Source organism: Balaenoptera borealis (genome assembly GCF_965194805.1).
Source record: "Balaenoptera borealis genome assembly, chromosome: 13".
In the NCBI taxonomy this organism is placed as follows: Eukaryota; Metazoa; Chordata; class Mammalia; order Artiodactyla; family Balaenopteridae; genus Balaenoptera; species Balaenoptera borealis.
In genome coordinates, this window is record NC_138870.1 from 42,377,044 (window position 1) to 42,400,617 (window position 23,574).

A 23,574-nucleotide genomic window follows, 5' to 3' on the forward strand; every position below is an offset into this window, starting at 1 on the left:
GACGTAAGAGTGTCTATGTTTGCTATATGTGCCTATTTAACTGGTAGACAGCAGCAGGGGTGCTGCTAGGTACTCAACCTAGAATTAGGCCTGATTTCTGCGAGGGGAATTCTAAGAACATCAGGGATAGCTAAGAGTGGCCTGGCTGGGTCTCTTATTCCCAGGTCTGAACACATAATTTGAGGAAGCACAGTAACTCCAAGGTCCATGCTCTTTTACACTGGCTCTCTGGAGTCTCTTCTCAGTCTTGATTTCTATGACATTTCAAGGCATAGTAGCCAAGGCCCAGTCTCTGCAGCTACACTGCTTAGGTAAGCCCAGCTCTGCCACTTACAAGGTATGTGACCTTGGGAGAGTCACTTAACCTGTGTGTGCTTCAGTTCCAACATCTGCAAAATGAGGATGATAATAGTATCTACCCCATAGGGTTAAGGATTTTAAAAGTTCTGTTGTCTGGCACACGGTGCTATATTATTATCTTTTTCTGTTTTCTTATTTTCCTGTTTCTAACCAGACCTCTTATTTTTCCTTTTTAACAAATTTATTTATTTATTTTTGGCTGCATTGGGCCTTCGTTGTTGCACACGGGCTTTCTCTAGTTGTGGCAAGTGGGGGCTACTCTTTGTTGCGGTGCGTGGGCTTCTCAACGCAGTGGCTTCTCTTGTGGAGCACTGGCTCTAGGCACATGGGCTTCAGTAGTTGTGGCTCGCGGGCTCTAGAGCGCAGGCTCAGTAGTTGTGGCACACAGGCTTAGCTGCTCCGCAGCATGTGGGATCTTCCCAGCCCAGGGCTTGAACCCGTGTCCCCTGCATTGGCAGGCAGATTCCTAACCACTGTGCCACCAGGGAAGCCCTAACCAGACCTCTTTTGGTTCTTCCTTTCTTCCTCACTCAAGAAGTATTAGCAGCCCCCAAGCCTAGGATCTTGTCCCCTCCTATTATATCCACTTACTTTTTAAATTTACTACTCATTAAATCTCAATCATTCTATGTGAATGACTTCCAAATTTTTACATCTAGTCTTTATCCACTGTCCTCTCCCAAACTATCAATAATGAAGGCCTTGAAATGGACGTCTTATCTCAAAGATGTTTGGGAAACATAACTCAAAAATCCATGCCAAAGGCTAACCTTATCCTCCTCTCGACTTTCTAATTTCTCCCCATTTTTACAGTATCCTGGGCAGTCTTTTGCCCAATCATAGATCTCCCTTTTCTTCTCAGTACTTGAATTCGGGTGCATTTCTTTTTTGTTCACTCATATATTCATTCAACAAGTAATTCTCAGCTGCCTGCCATGTGTCAGACATTGAGCTAGGCTTAGGTATACAAAAATAAGTTGGGCTTGAGGAGCTCAGTCTCCTGGTGGTGGGGAAGAGGCACAGAAACAATTATAATATGATGAGGTAAACACTGTGATAGAGGCCTCTATGCAAAGTCCTCACTAGAATATAGTAACAAATGCAAACTGCTATAGGAGTTGGGGAAGATTTTTGAGAAAATGTAACATCTGAGCCATTTTTAGGACAAACAGTTGAACCACATTGCAAAGTGGGAGAGCTGGGGGAGAGAGAAGGGAAGCAGGAGTTTGTGCTAAGAAGTTCAGTGTGGCTGATGTGTAGAGGAAAGGCATGAAGACTAGCACTGTCCTGTACAACTTGCTGCAACAATGGAAATTTTCTATATCTGTGCTGTCCAATAAGGTAGTCACTAGTCACACAGGGCTACTGAACACCTGAAATGTGGCTAGTAGGACGGAGGAGCTGAATTTTAAATTTTATTTCATTTTCCTTAATTTAAATTTAAATAGCAAGCGGCTACCTTATTGAACAATATTGGTTTAGGCACTGGATAAAGGACAGGACTCTAGGCACTAGGAAACCACTGAAGGTTTTTAAGCATAATACTAGCATAGCTAGATATTTGAGAAAGGGAACACTAGCAGCAAGACAGAATGGATTGGAGGGTAGAGGATTTAACATAGAAACCTTTGGGAGGCATCAGCCACATGGATGAAATAAGTGGAACTTACATGTTATTGGTAGAATTCACTGGACTTTGTGACTGTTTCAGTGTGGGAAGTATAAATGAGGAGAATTAACTGAAGTTTGAAGCTTGAGCAATGGGTGGATGCCAACAATTGAGATAGGATTAGGTTTGGAATGAGGGTAATGAGTTTGCTTTTGGGATATGTTGAATTTGAGGTGCCAAAGAACTATCTAGGGGAGTATGACTACAAAACAGGAAAAATATTAATCTGGAATTGTGAAGGTGGGGCTTATAACTATTGGGGGTTATTAGCATATAGGTAGTTGTTAAAGGTATGGGAGTGGAGGAACTCACCCCAGGAAAAAAATGTAGAAGAGGACTAGATGGACCCTAAGGGATCCTAAGCATCAAAGTGTGGTCTGTTTCGACTTGCATCATAATCATATGGCATGCCTGTTAAAAAGATTCCTCATTGTGAATGTATTTAATGCCACAGAATATACACTTAAAAACAGTTAAAACTGTACATTCTATGTTACATATATTTTTCCACAATAAAAATTGCAAAAAAACCCAAATCAAACCAAACCAGAATCCTAAGCCCCATTTCTGACCTGAATCACAGCTTCTAGAGATGAATCCAGGACTCCCCCAGGTAATGCTTATGCAAATTAAAATGTGAACCAATTGCTTAAGGTGTAGAGAGAAACTAAGAGATTGGAAGAGAATAATAGCACAGAATGGCAGAGAATCAAAGGGAGCGCGGTTCAATAAGGAAGGAGTCAATAGTGTTGAATGGTTCCATGGCCCAGGAGGAAGACTGGAAAGAGGCCTCAAAATATGGCATTCAGGTGGCTACTGATGAATGGGAGATGAGGGAGCAGAGGCGGTTGCATGTATTCTTTCAAGGGCTTTGCTCATGTATGGTGGTGAAGAGATGGAGATTGCATAAGGCTGAGAGGGAGATAGGACACAGGAAAAGTTGGTGGTTTTGAAGGTGAGCGAGAACTGAGCATGTTGGTAGGTGGACAGCAAGGTTCAATGAGGCCAAGGAGACACCAAGGGGATCCTTAATAAAATACAGTTTGGGAGAGGTAGTAGAGGTTGGGATCTGGAACTTAGGCAGAGGTTATTTGGGTAAAAGCTCACTGGGTAAGTTTAGAAGTGAAAACAAGGGAAGATGAAGGGGTTCAAGACTGAGGGCAAGAAAAGACTTCCTGACACAGTAAACAAAAATGGCACTAGTTGGTGGTTAGGTCACCTGCTTAGATTAATGGAGCAGGAATAGAGTCAAGAGCCTGCCTGCAGAAGGGTAAAAGTCTGGAAGAGTCTCTAGGATAAAAGTGATCAGGAGCAGCAATATAAAAAGACTGAGAAGTAGTATTAGAGTCTAACTGAGACTGGAAATGGCACCAACCATACAATTATCCTGCACAAAATAGAAAAATTGGTTTTCCTAAATGAAGGTTTTGGTTCCATCCTCCTATTATTTAGGAACTGCTCTGGCTTCTGCTCTCTCTGCATAAAGTTCAAATTCCTTAGTAGGAACTTTTACTAACTTCTTCAAGAAGTCCAACCTCTAATTGGTGGTTCAGACTCTCTTGTTCCCTGTTCCTCCTTCTATAACATCAACTCAGAAAAGAATAGGATCTTAGAGATTGTGAAGCTCATCAATCCAATCTCCCTTCTTAGCTAGGTATGTTTTATTTTTCCATCTTCTCTCCACCACATCTTCTCTATCTTCCACTTTCCCTTGAAGTGGACTCATGGGTGTTTTAAAAATCAACACCTGCCAGACATCAGTGACACCTATCCCACAGCACTGACGCTGTAGCCATCCAATTGTAGGCTGCATTTTGTGTAGGCTTCTCTGCACGTATTCCCACCCCCATACTGGTATATGCCCCCTACCTCCATACTGGTGTGCTTTGACAGAAGACACGGACAAAAAATGTCCTGAATTAACTTACTCGCTGGCATGTTTTCTGTTTTGAGCTTGGGTGAGGTTCTTTTTCTTGAGTTGAAACCTCCATGGGTAGAGTGGTTAAAGGCAGAAATTTCTTTTCTACTCCAGATTCACAGGGCATTCTCAACCATACTCAAGTCACTTTTATTATATATAAAATATAATTGTATATACTGTATACAATCCCACTTCATTCATTTCATTTGTACCGGTTGGATTTTGAGTTCATAATTTAATCTTTTAAATATCTTTTAAATGCTAGTCGATGCATCTTGGTTAGTACTTGTATCTATAACTGCTGTGCTCAGCCTGGGCATGTTGGCAACTTGACCTGCTTTGGAAAGATGTTCTTCCTACCAAAGCTTCTCCTTTAGCCAGCCCAGTGACTTTTCATTCCAGATTGTATTGTGAGGTTTTGTCTCATAGACAGGATGAGTAAGTCTAGAAGAAGCCTGAAGAAGGCAGATCAGATTTAAGGAGACCAGGGAAGGGACATTCTAAGGCTAACCTGGTCTAAGTCTTCCTAAATAACCACCAAAGGCAGCCCCTTGCATATCCCAGAACCAGGATCACTTTCTCTAGGTCATTCCAGATAGGACAGATCATTGCCCCACATGAATATTCTCCTCAGGGATCATCCCCCCAAATGAGGAAGATACTGATTCTTTTCATTGCATGTCCTGGACATTTAAAAAGCTTCTGCCAAGTTTTTTTTTTTTATTTTTTTTTTTTATTTTTTTATTTTTTTTTTTTAACATCTTTATTGAAGTATAATCTGCCAAGTTTTAAAGCTGCCTAACTATCAGGAGTTAAGGAGAATGAACTTAATTCTTTGCATAAAACCCTTTCAATATCTCTATCCTCCCTCCCATCTCATTGTCTCCAGAATCTTATTCTGTTCCTTTCTTTCCCTTCTTCTATCAGTGATTCAGGGATCGGATGAGTCTCTGTGGCTTGTTTTGCCCTGAAGAGCAGAAGGCTTCGGTCCCAACTGGTGTTGCCGAAGCAGCATACTAATTCCATGCCATGGTCCTGGGTCAAGATCTGCACAATCTGATTGGCCATATCACCTCGGATAGCTAGGGAGCGGAAGTGGTCAAAATCATGGAGGCCCAGCTTCCGGAGACGCCTTGCAGCTGCCCGATAACACTTCCAGGGCTGTGGTTCCACAAGGAGGTAGCAGCACAGGGAAGAAAGGTGGGCCAGGAACTCCCAAAGGCCTTGGTCCCCATGGTTCAGATGAATCCACATGGTTATTGACATGCAGAAGCCAATATCAAAAACTGAGCGTCCAAACTGGCTTAAGAAAGAGCTCAAGAGAACTTTCCGGGTCCTGTGATTCATGAAGTCCAGGGTGATAAAGGTCAAGCCATCCGGAAAAGGGCATTCTTTTTCAGCTCGTTCCACCAGGACTGGATCTATGTCGCAGCAGAGGAGATGGAGTTCTCTTGAGGCATCTGAGCAGGTCTCCCCATCATGTAGGGAAAGGAAATGTTTGTATAGAGCCACACTCAGATCCTAGAGGAATCCAAAAGAGCTTTGTCATTGCAGCTCTCAACCAGTGAATGGAAGAGAAACCTATATCTCTTATCCTCCCATTGAGACTGCCACTTACTCCTGGCTTTATAGGATGTAAGGTTGTTAAACTATAGCCTAAGGAGGTTGCCCTCCAAAAGTTTTCCACAAAGCAGGCTCTCAGCGCCCTCCAGGAGTCTCAAGCTGTAATGCATCATCTCCATACTTTCCTGACACTGATGGGTTGTGTGGTTGAAAGTTACAGCCCAATGGATGCAGCAAAGGAGTCCAGAGCAGTATTTTCCAGCTTAAGTAATATGCTGGTAAACTCACTATCTTTTTCTTTTTTTGAGTATCTCAGACCCCAGGGAGGAGGAAAAGATTTCAGGGGCATAACCAGTGCTCCTTGCCAGGAAGGTGAAGAACAGAGCAAGCACCATCTTATAAAAATCTCCTTCTCAGACCTGTGGTTGGGAAAGTCTGCATTCCAAAGTCTTCAGTCAGCCTTCACTCTACAGCTTCAATTTTGCTACATGTGTTATGTTTCACCACCCCCTTCTGAGACTTATTCTGCTTTTGCATCCATTACCTGCTGACCTCCTTCTAGCCAAATCCAATGATTTGTGATTTTCACCCTCTTAGCACCTTTTTGACTCTTAAACAAGTCACTATTTCCTTTCTCTAACTTTGACTTCTATAACCATTATAACTAACTTAAATTCATGTTCTAATCTGTTTTTTTTAAGGCATTTTTCTATTCACTACCTCATTTGCTCTGTGCAACAATTCTGTGAGGAAAATATTTATGCCCTTTGTGCAGGTGAAGAAAGTGCAGCTGGAAACAATCCAGATGTCCAATAATAGTAGCATGGATTGAGATGGAATACCAGATAGCAATTAAAAATGAAGGAATTCAGCTCAGTGCAGCAACATGGATGACTCACACAAATACATAATGCTGAGCAAAAAAGCAAGACACAAAAGAAAATACATGGCAAGCTTCCATGTAGATGAAGTTCGAAAATGGACAAAATTAAACTACACTGTTTACGGCTACAAAAATAGCAAGCTATAAAAAAAAGCAAGGAAACAATAATAATAAGAGTTGGGCTCTCTGGGTGGAGAGGGGCGTTTATGAGCAGGGAAAGGCATATGGGAGACTTCTTGGGGAGCTGACAATGTTTTATTCTTGATATAGACAGTAGTCATAAAGGTGTCTGCTTTATAATAATTCATAAAGTGTGAATTTATGTTTTGTGCACTTTTCTCTATGTGTGGCATAGTTCACAAAAAACCCTGTATTTTAAAAATTATGGTTCAGAGGCTAGTGACTTGTCCAATGTCACATGGTTACTACATGGAAGGATTCAGGCAAGATTTAGGCAACATTAAGCTCTTTCCTCCATACCAGGCTTCTCATACTTCAATAGGCATACACATCACCTAGGGATCTTATTAAAATAAAGATGTTGATTTAGTAGATCTGGGTTGGGGGCAGAGATTCTGTATTTTTAATAAACTTCCAAGTCATGCTGATGCTGTAGTTCAAGGACCACATTTTGAGTAGGAAGATTATGCTGCTTAAAAATATCTCCCCATCTTTCTATTTATTTCTCTGCTGTCTTCCTCCTCCTATCTGATCTTGGGTGTGCCCCATGTTTGACCAGTCATTTCATCACATCAGTCCCTCCTCTACCACATCTCTTAATCCTCTCCATCCTCAATTCCCCAATCTTAGAGACCCCTGGAAGCTTAAAAAAGAAAACACAGACTCAAGGGCTCAATCCCCAAGATCCTGATTCAGTAGGTCTAGAGTAGGGCCTAGGAATTTCTAAAATCTAAAATTCTAAAAACAAAGCACCCCCCAAATTATCGCACATCTATATTATGAAGCTGCTAAAAAAGACTGTAGTGACATGAGTGATCTCCAAATTATTAAATGAAAAGCAAGGTGCAAAAGAGTGTGCTATTATTTGTAAAACTAGAAGAGGTGAGCTATTTATACATACATAAATGTTTGTGTACACATAAGGTGTATACTCAAGAAATTATAAACAGCAGTTGCCATTGTGTAGGAGAAGAGGATTTAGGGTCAGGAGTAGAGACTTGCTTTTTACTATATGCCCCTTTGTATTTTGAAATTTTTTTTTTTTTTTTGGTCTTATCAAGTGCAAGCATCTTTTCTTAAAGGCAAAATAAAAAACTCCCTAAATGTACAGCCAGGTTTGGGAACCACTGCCCTAGTTAACTGCAACTATGTCCTGGCCCCTAAGGTACACGTATACTACTTTCAACTTTAAAATCTCCTGTAGTTTCCTAATGCCTTTCATGAAATCCCAAGTCTTAAACCCAGTCTCTTTTCCCCTTTGATTTGCTGTATCATCACAGTAGAGAAATGTCTGCAAGGGACAGCCAGACACCCAACCATCTGCTCATTCCAGCTTTTTAGCCTGTGTCCAAATGCCTCCCTCCCATTTACCAGCCCTGTGCCTACAGCCCTCAACCCTCTACCAAATTCTCTTCTGCCTAAGGCCAGAAACACGATAAAATTCTCCTCCTCCCCTCCCACTCCTGGTCTGGAATGGAGTGAGGGTACTAACTTTTTGAAGCATTTGTAATCATAGGGTCAGAATGCCTGCTCCTCTAGGATATCCTAGTGGCTACAAATAGGTGTCAGAGAGACATTTCGCTATTTTGCTTGTGGTTTGACTATAATCATTCTTACGCCTAAAAATACTTTGCGGTAAGAAAACGTGGCAATGCCTTCCTCCCGCAGGGTGCTTTATTTTCTTTCTCGATCTTCTTCACTGTACCCAGCCAACTGATTGCTTTTAAAATAAATATCCACTTGGCTCCAGGGTCCATTCTGCACTGTTTCACACTAATCTTAATTCCAGGCATGATTCTGTCACCCTTGGCTCCCAGTAAACCAATCCCAAGCCCACGCTCCCAAACTTGGGTCTCGGGAAGTCCTCTCTCCCCCAGCCAGGTCGCCAGCCACGCTGGACAGGAGGCAAGCGCTGGAAGCCCAGGCACAGTGGCCCTTCCCACCCGGCGTTCTGCCAAGAGGCCGCAAGCGCGGAGGCGGGGACGCAGGAATTCGGAACGTAGTTGAAAACGATTCCTCCCCAAGATTCCTAAAAGAGATGGTGCTGGGACCCTAGAGGTGAGGTAGCAGCAACACGGGGTCGAACACTACGCCTTTAAACTCATTTTGGGAAAGTTGTGAGGGGTCTGGTGCCACGCCCAGGCCGGAACCCCAGTGGATGTGAAGGCTGCCAACCTCTCGGCACGACCGACGTCCGATCCCTCCCCCGTCACTCACCCCGGAGTTACACCCCACGTCGAGCCCCAGGATCGGCCTTGTCTCGGGACTCTGAGGGAAGAGCCGGCGAAGCAGCTCTGGAGGCAGGAGGCGGAGCCGTTGCTCTGGAGGGTGGAAGCGGGAATAATGAGGGAAATTTCCGTATGGGGCGGCCCCGGGTTCCAGAACTCGCGGTTCCTCTTCCGCCGCGGTCTCTTCAACGCCCCCGGTGGCTTGCTTCATGGACGCCGCCATTAGTCTCAGTCTCGCCTCTGGGTCCCCTCGGAACCGGAAGTCGGGAACCTGCAGGCTCGGCGAGCGCGGTCCGGGCTCCAGCGCGCCTGCGCTGCATGGCAAAGGCGAGTGACTATAAAGGCGGCCTCCCCTGAGCCAGCGCAGAAGCTTGGGGTTTGCGTTGGCTCGTGGAACCCTCGCCATAACCTGGGAGGTAGTTAGTAATATTATCCCATTTTTCTGGTGAAACAAGCTCAGAGAGGTTGAGTGACTTGCTCAAGCTGACATAGTTTCAACTTGGGCTACCCAGAACAAGGAGTTTGTTGGGATTTGGAAGTCACTTTTGGTCCAGCTTCCTTCCTTTACAAATGCATGTGAGATCCAGAGAGTAGGAGTTTACTTGTCCAGGGTCACACGCGAATCTCTGACGCTGGAACTTCACCCGGTTCATCCTGTGATGCCAGGAACTATGGGTCACTCGAGGTGCCAGAAGACCCAAATGGCCCTGCCTGCCACGTGGGTCAGGTGGACAGGGGCAACTGTAGACTGTGAGCTCTTGAGAGGCAAGGACTATGCCTTAAGAGCCGGTACTTAAGAGTCCTTACCAGGCGCTAGACACCTTTCTAAGCCCTTTACATGTATTTATTTAATTCTAACACCAACCCTGTGAGGAAAGAACGGTAACTAATATCCGTTTTATGTAGATGAGGACATTGGGGCACAGCGAAGTTAGTAACTTGCCCAAGGTGTTGCAGTTAGAAATGATAGTACCAGGATTTGACCCAGGCACTTGGCTCCAGAGGATGTACTTGCAACCATTATGTTATTCTCAGCCTGAATCCCTTATACCTGCCATAATGCCTTACCCAAGGAGGCTTAATAAGTATATGCTGAATGAAAACTCAATATCTACAAATTGTATTGGGAAAACTGGATATTCATATGCAAAAGAATGAAAGTAGACCCTTACACAAAAATCAACTCAAAATGGATTAAATGTAAGACCTGAAACTGTATATCTCCTAGAAAAAAAACCATAGGGGAAAGGCTTCAAGACTGATCTTGGCAATGATTTCATGGATGTGATGCCAAAAGTACAGACAACAAAAGCAAAAATAGACAAGTGGGACTACATCAAACTAAAAAGCTTCTACACAGCAACAGAAACCACTGACAGTAAAAAGGCAACCTATGGAATGGGAGAAAATATTTGCAAGCCATTTATCTGATAAGGGATTAATTTCCAAAATATATAAGGAACTCCTACAACTCAAAAGCACAAAAACCAATAACTTGATTTTTTTAATGGGCAAAGGACTTGAATAGACAGTTTTCCAAAGGAAGACATACCAATGACCAACAGGTATATGAAAAGATGTTCAGTGTCACTAATCATCAGGGAAATGCAAATCAAAACCACAGTGAGATATCATCTCACACCTGTTAGGGTGGCTATTATGAAACAAAAACAAAAGACAAGAGGTATTGGCAAGGATGTGGAGAAAGTGGAACGCTTGTGCATTGTTGGTGGAAATGTAAAATGGTACAGCCTCTATGACAAACAGTATGGATGTTCCTCAAAAAATTAAAAATAGAACTACTACATGATCCAGCAATCCCATTTCTGGGTATTTATCCAAAAGAATTGAAATCAGGATCTCGGAGAGATATTAGTGCTCACATGTTCATGTGACACTGTTCACAATAGTCAACATGTGGAAATGACTTAAATGTCCATCTGCAGATGAATAGATAAAAGAAATGTGGTATATACATACAGTAGAATATTATTCATCTTAAAAAAGAAGGAAACCCTACCATATGTGACAAAATGGATGAACCTTGAGGACATTATGCTAAGTGAAATAAGGCAGTTACAGAAGGACAATTACTGCATGATTCCACTTATATAAGGTATCTAAAATAGTCAGACTCACAGAAGCAAAGACTAGAATGGTAGTTACCAGTGGCTGGGGTGAGGGGAAGGGGGACTTGCTAGTCAACTGGTATAAAGTTTCAGTTATGCAAGATGAATACGTTCTAGAGATCTGCTGTACAACATTGTGTCTATAGATAACAATACTGTACTGTACACTTAAAAACTGGTTAAGACGGTAGATCCCATGTTAAGTATTCTTCTTGCAATGAAATAAAATTTTAAAAAACCCCAAACTCCATACAGGATGCAAGTAGGCAACTAAAACCAGGTCTGATTTGGGAAAACTGAAAAGGAAGAAAGAAGGGAACTGAACTGAAAGAGAGCTGGTGGAATGGAACTAGGCAAAATGTGGGCTGAGCCAGAGATAAGAAAAAAAACTGAGCTGGTGAGAAACTGCGCCAAGGGGGCAGGATGGGGCATGGCATCGGCCTAGGTAGCAGGTTCAAGTCAGCAGCCAGGATGGGACAGAATATCCAGCAGGTTCAGCCAGGGGTCTGCAGAGTTGTGCTGACCTCTCCCCACCTGGCCAGCCATCTTCAAGGGGCCTCCAGCTTCATGAGGCCAGCGATTTGCTGAACTTCTTCCAAGGACTGAAGCATGACTTCTGCAGACAGTACCATCAGAGGTTAAAATAGGCCCTGTCCCTTTTCCTCTCAATTTTTACTTCATACTTTCATCTCTGTCTGATCTATCAGACAGAGAGGACATAAGTTAATGACCAAAAGTCACAGTGGGATTGAATTAACCACAATATTCTGCACAACTTCTAGCAAAAGAGGGGCAGGGGAGGGTGGGGGAACAGCAGCACCACCATTTCTCTCCCCAGTGTTTGACAGATTTTGGTGAGCTGAACTTACCCCTTTTTGTCACTAGATGATGCTAGCACAAACACTCGGCAACCCTTAATTTCCAAAGAGCAGGAATCAACTTGCTTTTGAAGGCAGTTTTTTCTTTGCCTGTTTAAACACAGTATATTTGCCAGTAAAGAATTTAATTTCATCAAGGACATGGGCATGGTTTTTGAGTTCTCAAAACACTGTTCACCCGAAAAGGAATAGGCAACAGTCCTAGGTGGTGAATGGCAGGCTCCTCCTGATCCTGGGAGCCTCAAGAAGTAAAGATAGGAGTGGGCCTGGTAATGCTACTGGGGACCTGAAATGCCTTAGAGGTGAGCCCATAAAGAGGCATTAGAGTTTGACTCACTCCGGGGACTTTTTGAACCTGTGCTCATTTTTCAGAGCCTGATCAGCCCAAGTGACCTGACAATGCTCAGCTGGAGCCTGGGGCCTGAGTAACCAGCCCCAATACCTCAAATAGCCGTAATAGCACCTAAGAACATGCTCTGCACTGCAGTTGGCTAGATTGTGTGGAGCCTGATGCTTATACAATTGTGTGGGTGGGCAGTGCTTTAAAGAAAAAAATTACAAAGATAGGCATGAAAGTGAATATTTACAATGAGAAAACAAATCACAACAAATTACAATTTTTAAAAAGCTGACAAATACCACAAACATCACAAAAATTCCCATAATAGTTTGATGAATCAAATGCCAGTCACACTTGAATATTACTATTTTCTTACATTGTTTGGCTGCATAGGCTTTGATTGCTTCTTCACATGGTAATGATTTGAAAATATCATTTCACTAAGAGGACTAGAAAGATGATTCAGTCTTATCAAATTTGCCTTTTTATTATTTGATCATTTAGAAAAGTTTCTTTCAGGTTCAAGATTTGCTATTGGCAATGTCGTGTAAATGTTTAGGTTTGTTATCAAATTGGGGAAAAACCTTGATCAAGTTTCTTTCATCTAGGAGCTATACAATCTCAGAGCATTTCAAATTTTCTTGTGCAGGGACTATGCTCTTCAAATTGACTATGTTTACTAGCCAGTTTGTCTTTGAAAACCTCATTATAAATGGTGAATTATGAGTTTTTTATTATTTGCATTGATATCAGTAATTTGTGTCAAGTCATCAAAAAGTGTAAAGATAGGAGTTTTGATAATTTGTATTTTGAACAGTTCTTATCAAAAGAGAAAAGAATGCATATATAATGATATTTGCTGTGTTATTGAGTATATTGCTGACACCACAAAACTTGTTTTGACTAGATGTCAATAAGGACAGGATCCTCTGCTTATATTTTTGTACAGCTGACAAGTGGAAGAGTTTTCTTCAGACTAGCTTCTGGCCTCATACATTTCTTTTCTTTTCATTTTTTTTTAAAGAAAATGTGTTTATTTTTTCAATATATATTCTTTTTTTAAAATTAATTTTTATTGGAGTATAGTTGATTTACAACGTTAGTTTCAGGTGTACAGCAAAGTGAATCAGTTATACAAATACATATATCCACTCTTTATTAGAGTCTATTCCCATATAGGTCATCACAGAGTACTGAGTAGAGTTCCCTGTGCTATACAGTAGGTTCTTATTAGTTATCTATTATATATATAGTAGTGTGTATATGTCAATCCCAATCTCCCAATTTATCTCTCCCCCCCCTTTCCCCCTTGGTAACCATAAGTTTGTTTGTTTTCTACATCTGTGACTCTATTTCTGTTTTGTTTAGGTTCATTTGTACCATTTTTTTAGATTCCACGTATAAGCGATATATGATATTTGCCTTTCTGTGCCTGACTTCGGCTTCATATATTTCCAAAACTTGATTTTCTTCTACTCCCACACACTTCTGGTGCCAGGTACAGTAGGACACATTTAGACCTTGATTTGAACTCTGGCCTTGCACCTTCAGGTCACAACTTCAGGTGAGTCAGCACGGTGGGCAGATAAGAGATTCCTGGAGCTATTCCTTCATCTGGGCGTCAGGTAATAGCTGTAATAGGTCAACTATGCATGGAAGTGACTGTAAACCATGTGAACAGATCCCAAACAGAGCGTATCCCCAACTAAACTTCCCCTTAACTGGATTCCAAGAATGCCTGTGGCCATTCCAGTGCCATCTAACAGAAGGGGAAATGTGAAGGAGGGTAAGTCAAAGTGGAAACAGCAGTCTTAATCAACTGCAATTAAAATATCTTAACTTTTTCAAATTTTGTAAAATCAAATGACCTTGTAAACACTTAGAAAAATTTCTAAGGCCTTGGAAGGGTCCTGGGTATGAGTGAGGACCCTGAAGGTTGAGTTTCATTAGCTCCATGGTAAATCCATCTCTGTCCTGCACAGAATATGTATCCAAGCACAGTTAAAATGAAGAAGTATATGTAGAATTTGAAATAACCAAGTTAGGAACTATTCACGTGCATAATGGCGTCTATGGCCTCCCAAGGAACCTTGCGCAGCTGACATCCTGGCCCGTGGTCCAGCCCATCCTACCCTCCCATCCTGTCCCTCTCTAATCACAACCCAGAGCCTCTGCTCAGTGTCTGCTCTCCCACCTCACTCACTACCTCCAGCTGGGGTTTGGGGGGGCCTCAGAACTGGTGGTTAAGCAGGAATCTATGCATACTTTAAAATATTAAATCTCTTTTCTCCCAGAAACAATGTTCCAATAAGGGACTCATACCTGGACTTTTGGAACACAAACCATCTATAAATGGAGAATTTACTTTTTATTATGGTTGAGAAATTCTGCAATTAATCCTTGTAGATTTTTAAACCACTTGGAAATAATATCCATACAATTTATAAATGTATGGATATGTAAACCTCTCATTTTCAGATGAGGAAACTGAGACCCAGGAGGTCAAGGCAATTTCTCCAAAGCTGGAACCGAATTAGTGAGGGTAGGTTAAGTGCTGTAACAAACAACCCCCAAATCTCAGTGGCTTACCACAATAAAGGTTTATTTCTCCCTCACGTCTCAATTCAATGTGAGTCAAGGGTAGGGTGGAGGGGGCCTCTGCTTCTCAGAGACTTCATGGACCCATCTAGAAGCTTTAAAAAATATCTGGAAACATTAAAAAAACATCTGGAAACATTTCACTGGAGGCAAATAAACACATGAAGAGATGTTAAACATCACTAGCCATTAAGGAAATGCAAACTAAAGCCACCATGAGCTATCCCTATACATCTATTAGAACAGTGAAAATAAAAACATATTGACAACACCAAATGCTTGAATTCTTGGATGCAGAGAAATTAGATCTGTCATGTATTGTTGGTGAGAATGTCAAATGGCACAGGCATTCTGGTAAATAGTTTGGCAGATTCTTCAAACAAACAAAAACAACTGGAATTGGGAGGAATGAGGATTAACTGTTAATGGAGATAGAGTTTCTTTTGGGGGGACAAAATGTTCTAAAATTAGATTGTGGTGATGGTTTATTCATACCTTCTAAATATATGAAAAAAATATTAAATTGTACCCTTTATTTATTTATGTTTAAATATTTATTTATTTATTTATTGGCTGCGTCGGGTCTTAGTTGTGGTGCACCGGCTCCAGAGCATGTGGGCTCAGTAGTTGCGGCACGCGAGATCTTAGTTTCCCGACCAGGGATTGAACCGGTGTCCCCTGCGTTGCAAGATGGACTCTTAACCACTGGACCACCAGGGAAGTCCCTAAATTGTACACTTTGAATAGGTAAATTAGATGGTATGTGAATTATATCTCAATAAATCTGTTCTTAAAAAAATGAGCATACACTTACCATATGACCCAGCAATCACGCTCCTGGGCATTTATCCTAGAGAAATGAAAACTTATATCCACACAAAACCTTTATGTGACTGTTCATAGTGGCTTTATTTGTAGTAGCTAAAAATTGGAAAGAACCAATATGTCCTTCAGTAAGTGAATGGTTAAACAAACCGTGGTACATCTATAGTATGGACTATTACTCAGTGATAATAAGGAATGAACTACTGATACCTGCAACAATTTGGATGGATGTTAAAGCATTATGCTGAGTGAAAAAAAATCTCAAAAGATACAAACTAGATGGTTCCCTTTATATAACATTTTCAAAATGAAAAAATCATAGAAAATGGAAAAGAGATCAGTGCTTTGCTAGGGTAAGGGGGGTGGATGTGACCATATCATGGTGGCTTAATAGAGATGTTTGTGGTGGTGGAATGGTTCTGTATTTTGATTATAGCAGTGGCTACATGAATCTATGTGATAGAATATCACAGAACTATTTACACACGTTGTACCAATGTTAATTTCCCAGTTTAGGTAGTGTGGTATAATTATATAAGATGTAATCATTGAGGGAAACAGTGAAGGGTACAGGGGACCTCACCATACCTTTTTGTAACTTCCTGTACATCTATAATTGTTTCAAAATAAACAGTTAAAAAAATAAGAGGAATTATTAGAGAATCAATATAGGAAACAGTTACACCCTCACCCTCTCCACCACCCAATGTAGCCGTCTATGCCCCCGCCTGCCTCCAACCCTGGCAGCAAAGTGGATGGGGTAAAATAGAGAATCTCTGGTCTGGGGGACACCAGCCCACTGGAGGCAAGGATAACCTGCTGCAGGCTTAAGTGAAAGTTTACACAGTAAATGTTGAAAACCCCAGATTTCTCGCCCTACCACTTTCCAGATAACTGGCAGCCAGGGTTACACCTTTCAAGTGGGAGGTCTGGAGAGCCTGCTTGGGGAAACTTTTTTTTTTTTTTTTTAATTTATTTTTTGGCTGCATTGGGTCTTTGTGGCTGCGTGTGGCTTTCTCTAGTTGTGGGGAGCGGGGGCTCCTCTTCATTGTGGTGTGCGGGCTTCTCATTGTGGTGGCTTCTCATTGCGGAGCACGGGCTCTAGGCGCGCGGGCTTCAGTAGTTGTGGCGCGCGGGCTCAGTAGTCGGGCTCAGTAGTTGTGGCTCGCGGGCTCTAGAGCGCAGGCTCAGTAGTTGTGGCACAAGGGCTTAGTTGCTCCGCAGCATGTGGGATCTTCCTGGACCAGGGCTTGAGCCCTTGTCCCCCACATTGACAGGCAGATTCTTAACCACTGTGCCACCAGGGAAGCCCTGCTTGGGGAAACTTACTGACATCTGGGGTTTCTCTAGGGAAACGGCCCAGCCAGAACTAGTGAAGCTCACAGAGACAACCCTACCACCAGCTCAGAGCTTTTAGTGCCCCAGTCATTCTTTTTTTTTTTAAAAATATTTATTTATTTATTTATCTATTTATTTGGCTGTGTTGGGTCTTACTTGTGGCACATGGGATCTTCATTTAAGAATGCAGGACCATTCACTGCAGTGCGCAGGCTTCTCTCTAGTTGTGGCGTGTGGGTTTTTCTCTCTCTAATTGTGGTGCACGGCTCCAGAGTGCACGGGCTCTGTAGTTTGCAGCTCATGGGCTCTCTTGTTGAGGCGCATGAGCTCAGTAGTTGTGGTGTGCAGACTCAGTAGTTGTAGTGCGCGGGCTTAGTTGCCCCGTGGCATGTGGGATCTTAGTTCTCTGACCAGGGATCAAACACCCATTCCCTGCACTGGAAGGCAGATTCCTTACCACTGGACCACCAGGGAGGTCCCCATTCTTTTTAAAATAGATTCCAAGTGTATGTGAAAGTAGAGAGAATGGTATGATTTCCATGTATCTGCTACTCAGCTCCAACAATTATCAAACATACAGCCAATCTTATTTCTTCCATACCTCTATACTTTCAATCTGTTGGTGCCCACCCTCTTTAAAAAACAAAACAAAACAAAACAAAAATAAAAACCTTACAGCTTATTTGTTGAAGAAATTAGATATTTCGTCCTGTAGCATTTCCTATATTCTGGATTGTCGAAGTCATGTAATAATTTTCTCAACTTTTGTATACTATATAAACTCTTGGTTAGCTCTAGAATCTTGTTCAGATTGAGATTTGATTTTTGTCAGGAAAACTACTAGGTGGGGATGTACTTCATATTGTATCACATCGGGGGGCCCACTCTTAAAGTAGAGCAGATGACCCTAGATCATCAGACATTTGAGGAAAGTCTCTAACATGAAAAATAGAGTTCAAACAGCCTAGAAACAAGTAAGTCAGAGGAGCAAAGACCATGCAGGGAGAAGAAAAATATCCCCCAAATCCTAAAATACTAACATTCTCTACGAATTAAGAGAGATATTACATCCATGAAACAAGCTAGAAAAAGAACATAGAATCCAAGTGATGGTTATGTTTACCATAAAATTCTTTCAACTTTTCTATATGTTTGGAACCTTCTCACAGCAAAATATTGGGAAAAAAGAACATTTAAAGAACAAAAAGAAGCCTTGGGAATTAAAAATATGATAGCAGAAATGAAATACTCCATAGAGTAGTTGGAAGATAAAATTGAGGCAATCTTCTACAAAGTGGAGCAAAAAAGGCAAAGATGGAAAATAGAAGACAAAAGATATAGTCTGGCTTAGGTGGTCTGATATCCAAATAATAGGAGTTCCAGAAAGAGAAAGCTGAGGGAACTATCAAACTATCTGTCAAAGAATTAGCAAATAAATCAAAGAACTAGCAAAGAAATAATTCAAGAACATTTCCCAGAACTGAAAGGCCTATCAATTGTATAGTGGATAAAAATAGTTTCCTTTCCATCTTCCCTCCCTTTCTCCTTCTTTCCTCTTATCATCCTTCCCTCCTTCCTTCCTTTTTTTTTCTCTATTTATTTTTTTTAACTTCCCTTTACAGTATATTTTATTACACAATTTATGTAATTTTTGGTATAGAAAAATTAGTAAATCTAGATAAAACAAATAAAGGGACTTCCCTGGTGGTCCAGTGGTTAAGAATCCTCCTTCTAATGCAGGGGACACAGGTTTGATCCCTGGTTGGGGAACTAAGATCCCACATGCCACGGGGCAACTAAGCCTGTGCACTCTAGAGCCCACGTGCCACAACTAGAGAGAAGCCTGTGCGCCACAACGAAAGATCCTGCATGCCATAACAAAGATCCCCCGTGCTGCAACTAAGACCCGACTCAGCCCAATAAATAAATGAATATTTTAAAAAAACAAATACAGTAAAGTGACAGGGCACAGAAATCTGTTGTGTCTCTATACACTGACAGTGAGCTAGTAGAAAGAGAAATTGAGAAAACAATTTCATTTACAATTGCAACAAAAAGAGTAAAATAGCTAGGAATAAACTTAACCTAGGAGGTGAAAGACCTGTACACTGAAAACTGTAAGACGTTGAAAGAAGTTGAAGAAGACACAAACAAATGGAAAGGAAATCATGCTTATGGACTGGAAGAATTAGCATTGTTAAAATGTCCATGTTACCTAAAGCAATCTACCTATTCAATGCAATTCCTATCAAAATCCCAAGGACATTTTCCACAGAAATAGAACAAAAAAATTCTAAAATTTATATGGAACCACAAAAGGCCCTGAATAGCAAAAGCAATCTTGAGAAAAAAGAACAAAGCTGAAGGTATAACACACCCTGATTTCAAACTATATTACAAAGCCACAGTAATCAAAACAGCATGGTATTGGCAGAAAAACAGATACATAGATCAATGTAAGAGAATTGAGAGCCTAGAAATAAACCCATGCATGGGTTTACGGACAATTAATTTATGACAAAGGAGCAAAGACCATACAATGGAGAAAGGATAATCTCTTCAACAAATGGGGTTGGGAAAACTGGGCAGCTTAAACATGAAACTAGACTACTATCTCACACCATACACAAAAATCAACTCAAAGTAGATTTAAAGACTTGAATGTAAAACCTGAAACCATAAAACTCTTAGAAGAAAACATGTATGTTTTCTGTATTTGTCCCTGTATTTGTTTATTATTTGTTTTATCTAGATTTACTAATTTTTCTATACCAAAAATTACATAAATTGTGTAAGAAGGCAGTATGTTCTTTGACATCAGTCTTAACAATATCTTCCTAGATATGTCTCCTCAGGCAAAGGAAACAAAAGCAAAAATAAACAAATGGGACTACATAAAACTAAAAACTTCTGCACCCTCAACAAAACAAAAAGACAACCTATCAAATGGGAGAAGATATTTGCAAATGATATATCCATTAAGCTGTTGATATCCAAAATATATAAAGAACTCATACAACTCAGCAACAAAAAAACAAACAACCTGATTAAAAAACGGGCAGAGGAGCTAAACAGACATTTTTTCAAAGAAGACATACAGATGGCCAACAGGCACATGAAAAGATGCTCATTATAACTATTTGGGAAATGCAAATCAAAACCACAATGGATATCACTCCATGCCTGTTAGAATAAATAACAAGGCAAGAAATAAGTGTTGGCAAGGAGGAGAAAAGGAAGCCCTTGGGCACTGTTGGTGGGAATGTAAATTGGTGCAGCCACCATGGAAAACAGTATGGCAGTTCCTCAAAATATTAAGACTAGAAATGATCTAGCAATCCCACTTCTGGGTGCTTATCCAAAGAATAAGAAAATGCTAACTTGAAAAGATATAAGCACCCCTATGTTCATCACAGCATTATTTACAATAACCAAGATATGGAAACAACCTAAGTGCCCACCAGTGGATGAATGGATAAAGATTCCCAGAGTGGAATACTACTCAGCTATAAAAGGATGAAATCTTGCCATTTGTGACAACATGGATGGACCTTAAGTGTGCTATGCTAAGTGAAATAAGTCAGATGGAAAAAGAGAACTACCACATGATTTCACTCATTTGTGGAATATAAAAAACAAGCAAACTGTTGGTGGGAATGTAAATTGATACAGCCACTATGGAGAACAGTATGGAGGTTCCTTAAAAAACTAAAAATAGAATTACCATATGACCCATCAATCCTGGGCATATACTGTGAGAAAACCATAATTCGAAAAGAGTCATGTACCACAATGTTCATTGCAGCACTATTTACAATAGCCAGGACACGGAAGCAACCTAAGTGTCCATCGACAGATGAATGGATAAAGAAGATGTGGCACATATATACAATGGAATATTACTCAGCCATAAACAGAAACGAAACTGAGTTATTTGTAGTGAGGTGGATGGACCTAGAGTCTGTCATACAGAGTGAAGTAAGTCAGAAAGAGAAAAACAAATACTGTGTACTAACACATATATATGGAATCTAAAAAAAAAAAATGGTTCTGAAGAACCTATGGGCAGGACAGTAATAAAGATGCAGACGTAGAGAATGGACTTGAGGACACGGGGAGGGGGAAGGATAAGCTGGGACGAAGTGACAGAGTGGCATGGACATATATACACTACCAAATGTAAAATAGATAGCTAGTGGGAAGCAGCCACATAGCACAGGGAGATCAGCTCGGTGCTTTGTGACCACCTAGAGAGGTGGGATAGGCAGGGTGGGAGGGGTGGGAGACGCAAGAGGGAGGGGTTATGGGGATATATGTATACGTATAGCTGATTCACTTTGTTATACAGCAGAAACTAACACAACATTGTAAAGCAATTATACTCCAATAAAGATGTTAAAAAAAAATAAAAAGAATCAGCCTGCCAATGCAGGGGACATGGGTTCGAGCCCTGGTCCAGGAAGATCCCACATGCTGTGGAGCAACTAAGCCCATACGCCACTACTGAGCCTGTGCTCTAGAGCCTGTGAGCCACAACTACTGAGCCTGTGTGCTTAGAGCCCATGCTCCGCAACAAGAGAAGCCGCCGCAATGAGAAGCCCGTGCACCACAACAAAGAGTAGCCCCTGCTCTCCGCAACTAGAGAAAGCCCACGCACAGCAACGAAGACCCAACGCAGCCCAAAATAAATAAATTTATAAAACAAAAACAAAAACAAAACCAGGCAAACAAAAAAACAAACAAAATAAAATAAATGAACAAACCAAACAAAAACAAACTTGTAGAGAAAAGAGTAGTAGTTACTAGCTGGGAAGGGGTAGTGGTGGGGACAAATGGGGTAAAGAAGATCAATCGTATGGTGATGGATGGAAACCAAAGTTTTGGTAGTGAGCATGCTCTATGGGATACAGAAGCAGAAATGTAGTATTGTACACATGAAACTTATATAATGTTATAAACTAATGTTACCTTAAAAAAACTTTAAAAAAAAGAAAAAAAGAGGAAAGTAATCTGTGTGGAGATAAGCTGAAACTATATTAATATTCTGTCCCTATGAAACTTTCACCTAAAAGTTTAGCATTCATTTGATGATTCTTGCCTGAATCAATTATTACAAAATGGTAATTTTCTAATTCTCTCATTCCATCTATATTTATTCATTGGCAGTTTACTATAAGGAAGAGCCATAAAATATATTTTAAAAAATAAAAAATGGGATTACACTCTACATAATATTTTGCAATATGCTTTTTAATCTAATATGCAATACTGTGATTCTGTGTAAATATTTACCCATATTATCATTCTTAATGACTGCTTAGTAGTTCGTACAATAAGTGTACCACAATTTGTTAAATAGCCCCTTATTGTTTAATATTTATGCTTCCAAATTTTCACTCTTATGAACAATATCCCAGTGGACATTCTGTATCCTTTTGGCATTCGTCCAGTTGTTTATTTAGGATAAATATCTAGAAATATGATTTCTGGGACACAGGGTATATACTTCTAAAAGTCACTTGATAAATATGGCCAAATTATCCTCCAGAGTTGTTTCCCAAACACAGATCTGATCTTGTCATTCCTCTACTTAACCATCTACAGTGTTCTCACTGCCTACAGAATCTAGTTCCATCTCCCTGGCAGAGTGTTGCTTGGTTCCTCGTATCCCGACTCCTCTCCATGTTTTAGCGTCTTCTCTTTCCATTCCCTTCAAACCCCCTGTGCTCCAGCTAACACCAGACAACTTGCCATCCCCTAACACATTATAACATTCCATGCCACCAGGCCTTTGTTTCAGCTATTCCCTTTGTCTGAAAGGCCCTCTTCTCTCTTGTCTGCTTGACTAAAATGTGCTCATCTTTTAAGCTCAAAGGTCTCTGAGAAGACTTTTTTTTTGGCCACACCGCGGCTTGTGGGATCATAGTTCCCCAAGCAGGGACTGAACCTGGGCCCCCGGCAGTGGGAGTGCAGAGTCCTAACTACTGGACCGCCAGGGATTTCCCGCTGAGAAGGCTTTTCTAATTCCCTATCTAACTATAATAGAATGGCACTTACTTTACTGGTTACTTCACTGACATCTCCATACCACTATGCTGAGTTCCTTGAGGACAGGGTGTCTGTCCTCTGGTGATGGACATGTGCTGTTTTTGCCTGCTTGGCATTCAACTTTCTCCTGGGAACCATACTCTGATTTTCCTTTGGGGAAATATCCCTCACTTCCCCAACTCCTATCAATGAGTGTGGCTCCCGGGATAAAGATATGACCTAGATCCAGTCAGTCAGTGCATTCCACCCTAGTGCCATAGTGACTGGTCCAGCAGAGAACTTCTGAACCAAGGAGGACCAATTAGGGTCAGCCAGGACTTCTGCTGGAATTGCTGGGCCAGAGAACTCTTGGAACTCACACAGCAACACTTTTATCACATTCCACTGGTCAAAGAACTTGGGGTCATTGTTTTAAACTTCTCCACTGTATCCTCAGGCCTCATGCAAAATATACCCAACCTTTCCTAAGACCCCCCGCAAAGTCTCATCCCATTGCAACATCAGGCTCAATCTTGAGGTCCAGAATCACATCTAAACCAAGTCTATGTGCATTTGAGGCTCTTCAGGTTTGGTTCCTGGGTAAGGCTGGTCTCAATCTGAAAACTTCAGAAGAG

General features: G+C 41.2%; 1 protein-coding gene across 1 annotated transcript; it reads right to left on the reverse strand.

The window, feature by feature from the left end:
• Positions 1-4,733: 4,733 nt before the first annotated feature.
• BCDIN3D (BCDIN3 domain containing RNA methyltransferase) lies at positions 4,734-16,540 on the reverse strand. The gene is given in 3 exon segments (XM_082352506.1): positions 4,734-4,903; positions 4,905-5,471; positions 8,794-16,540. Coding segments are annotated over 3 exon segments (1,014 nt in total). The 5' UTR covers positions 9,211-16,540; the 3' UTR covers positions 4,734-4,873.
• Between the last annotated feature and the right edge of the window lie 7,034 nt (positions 16,541-23,574).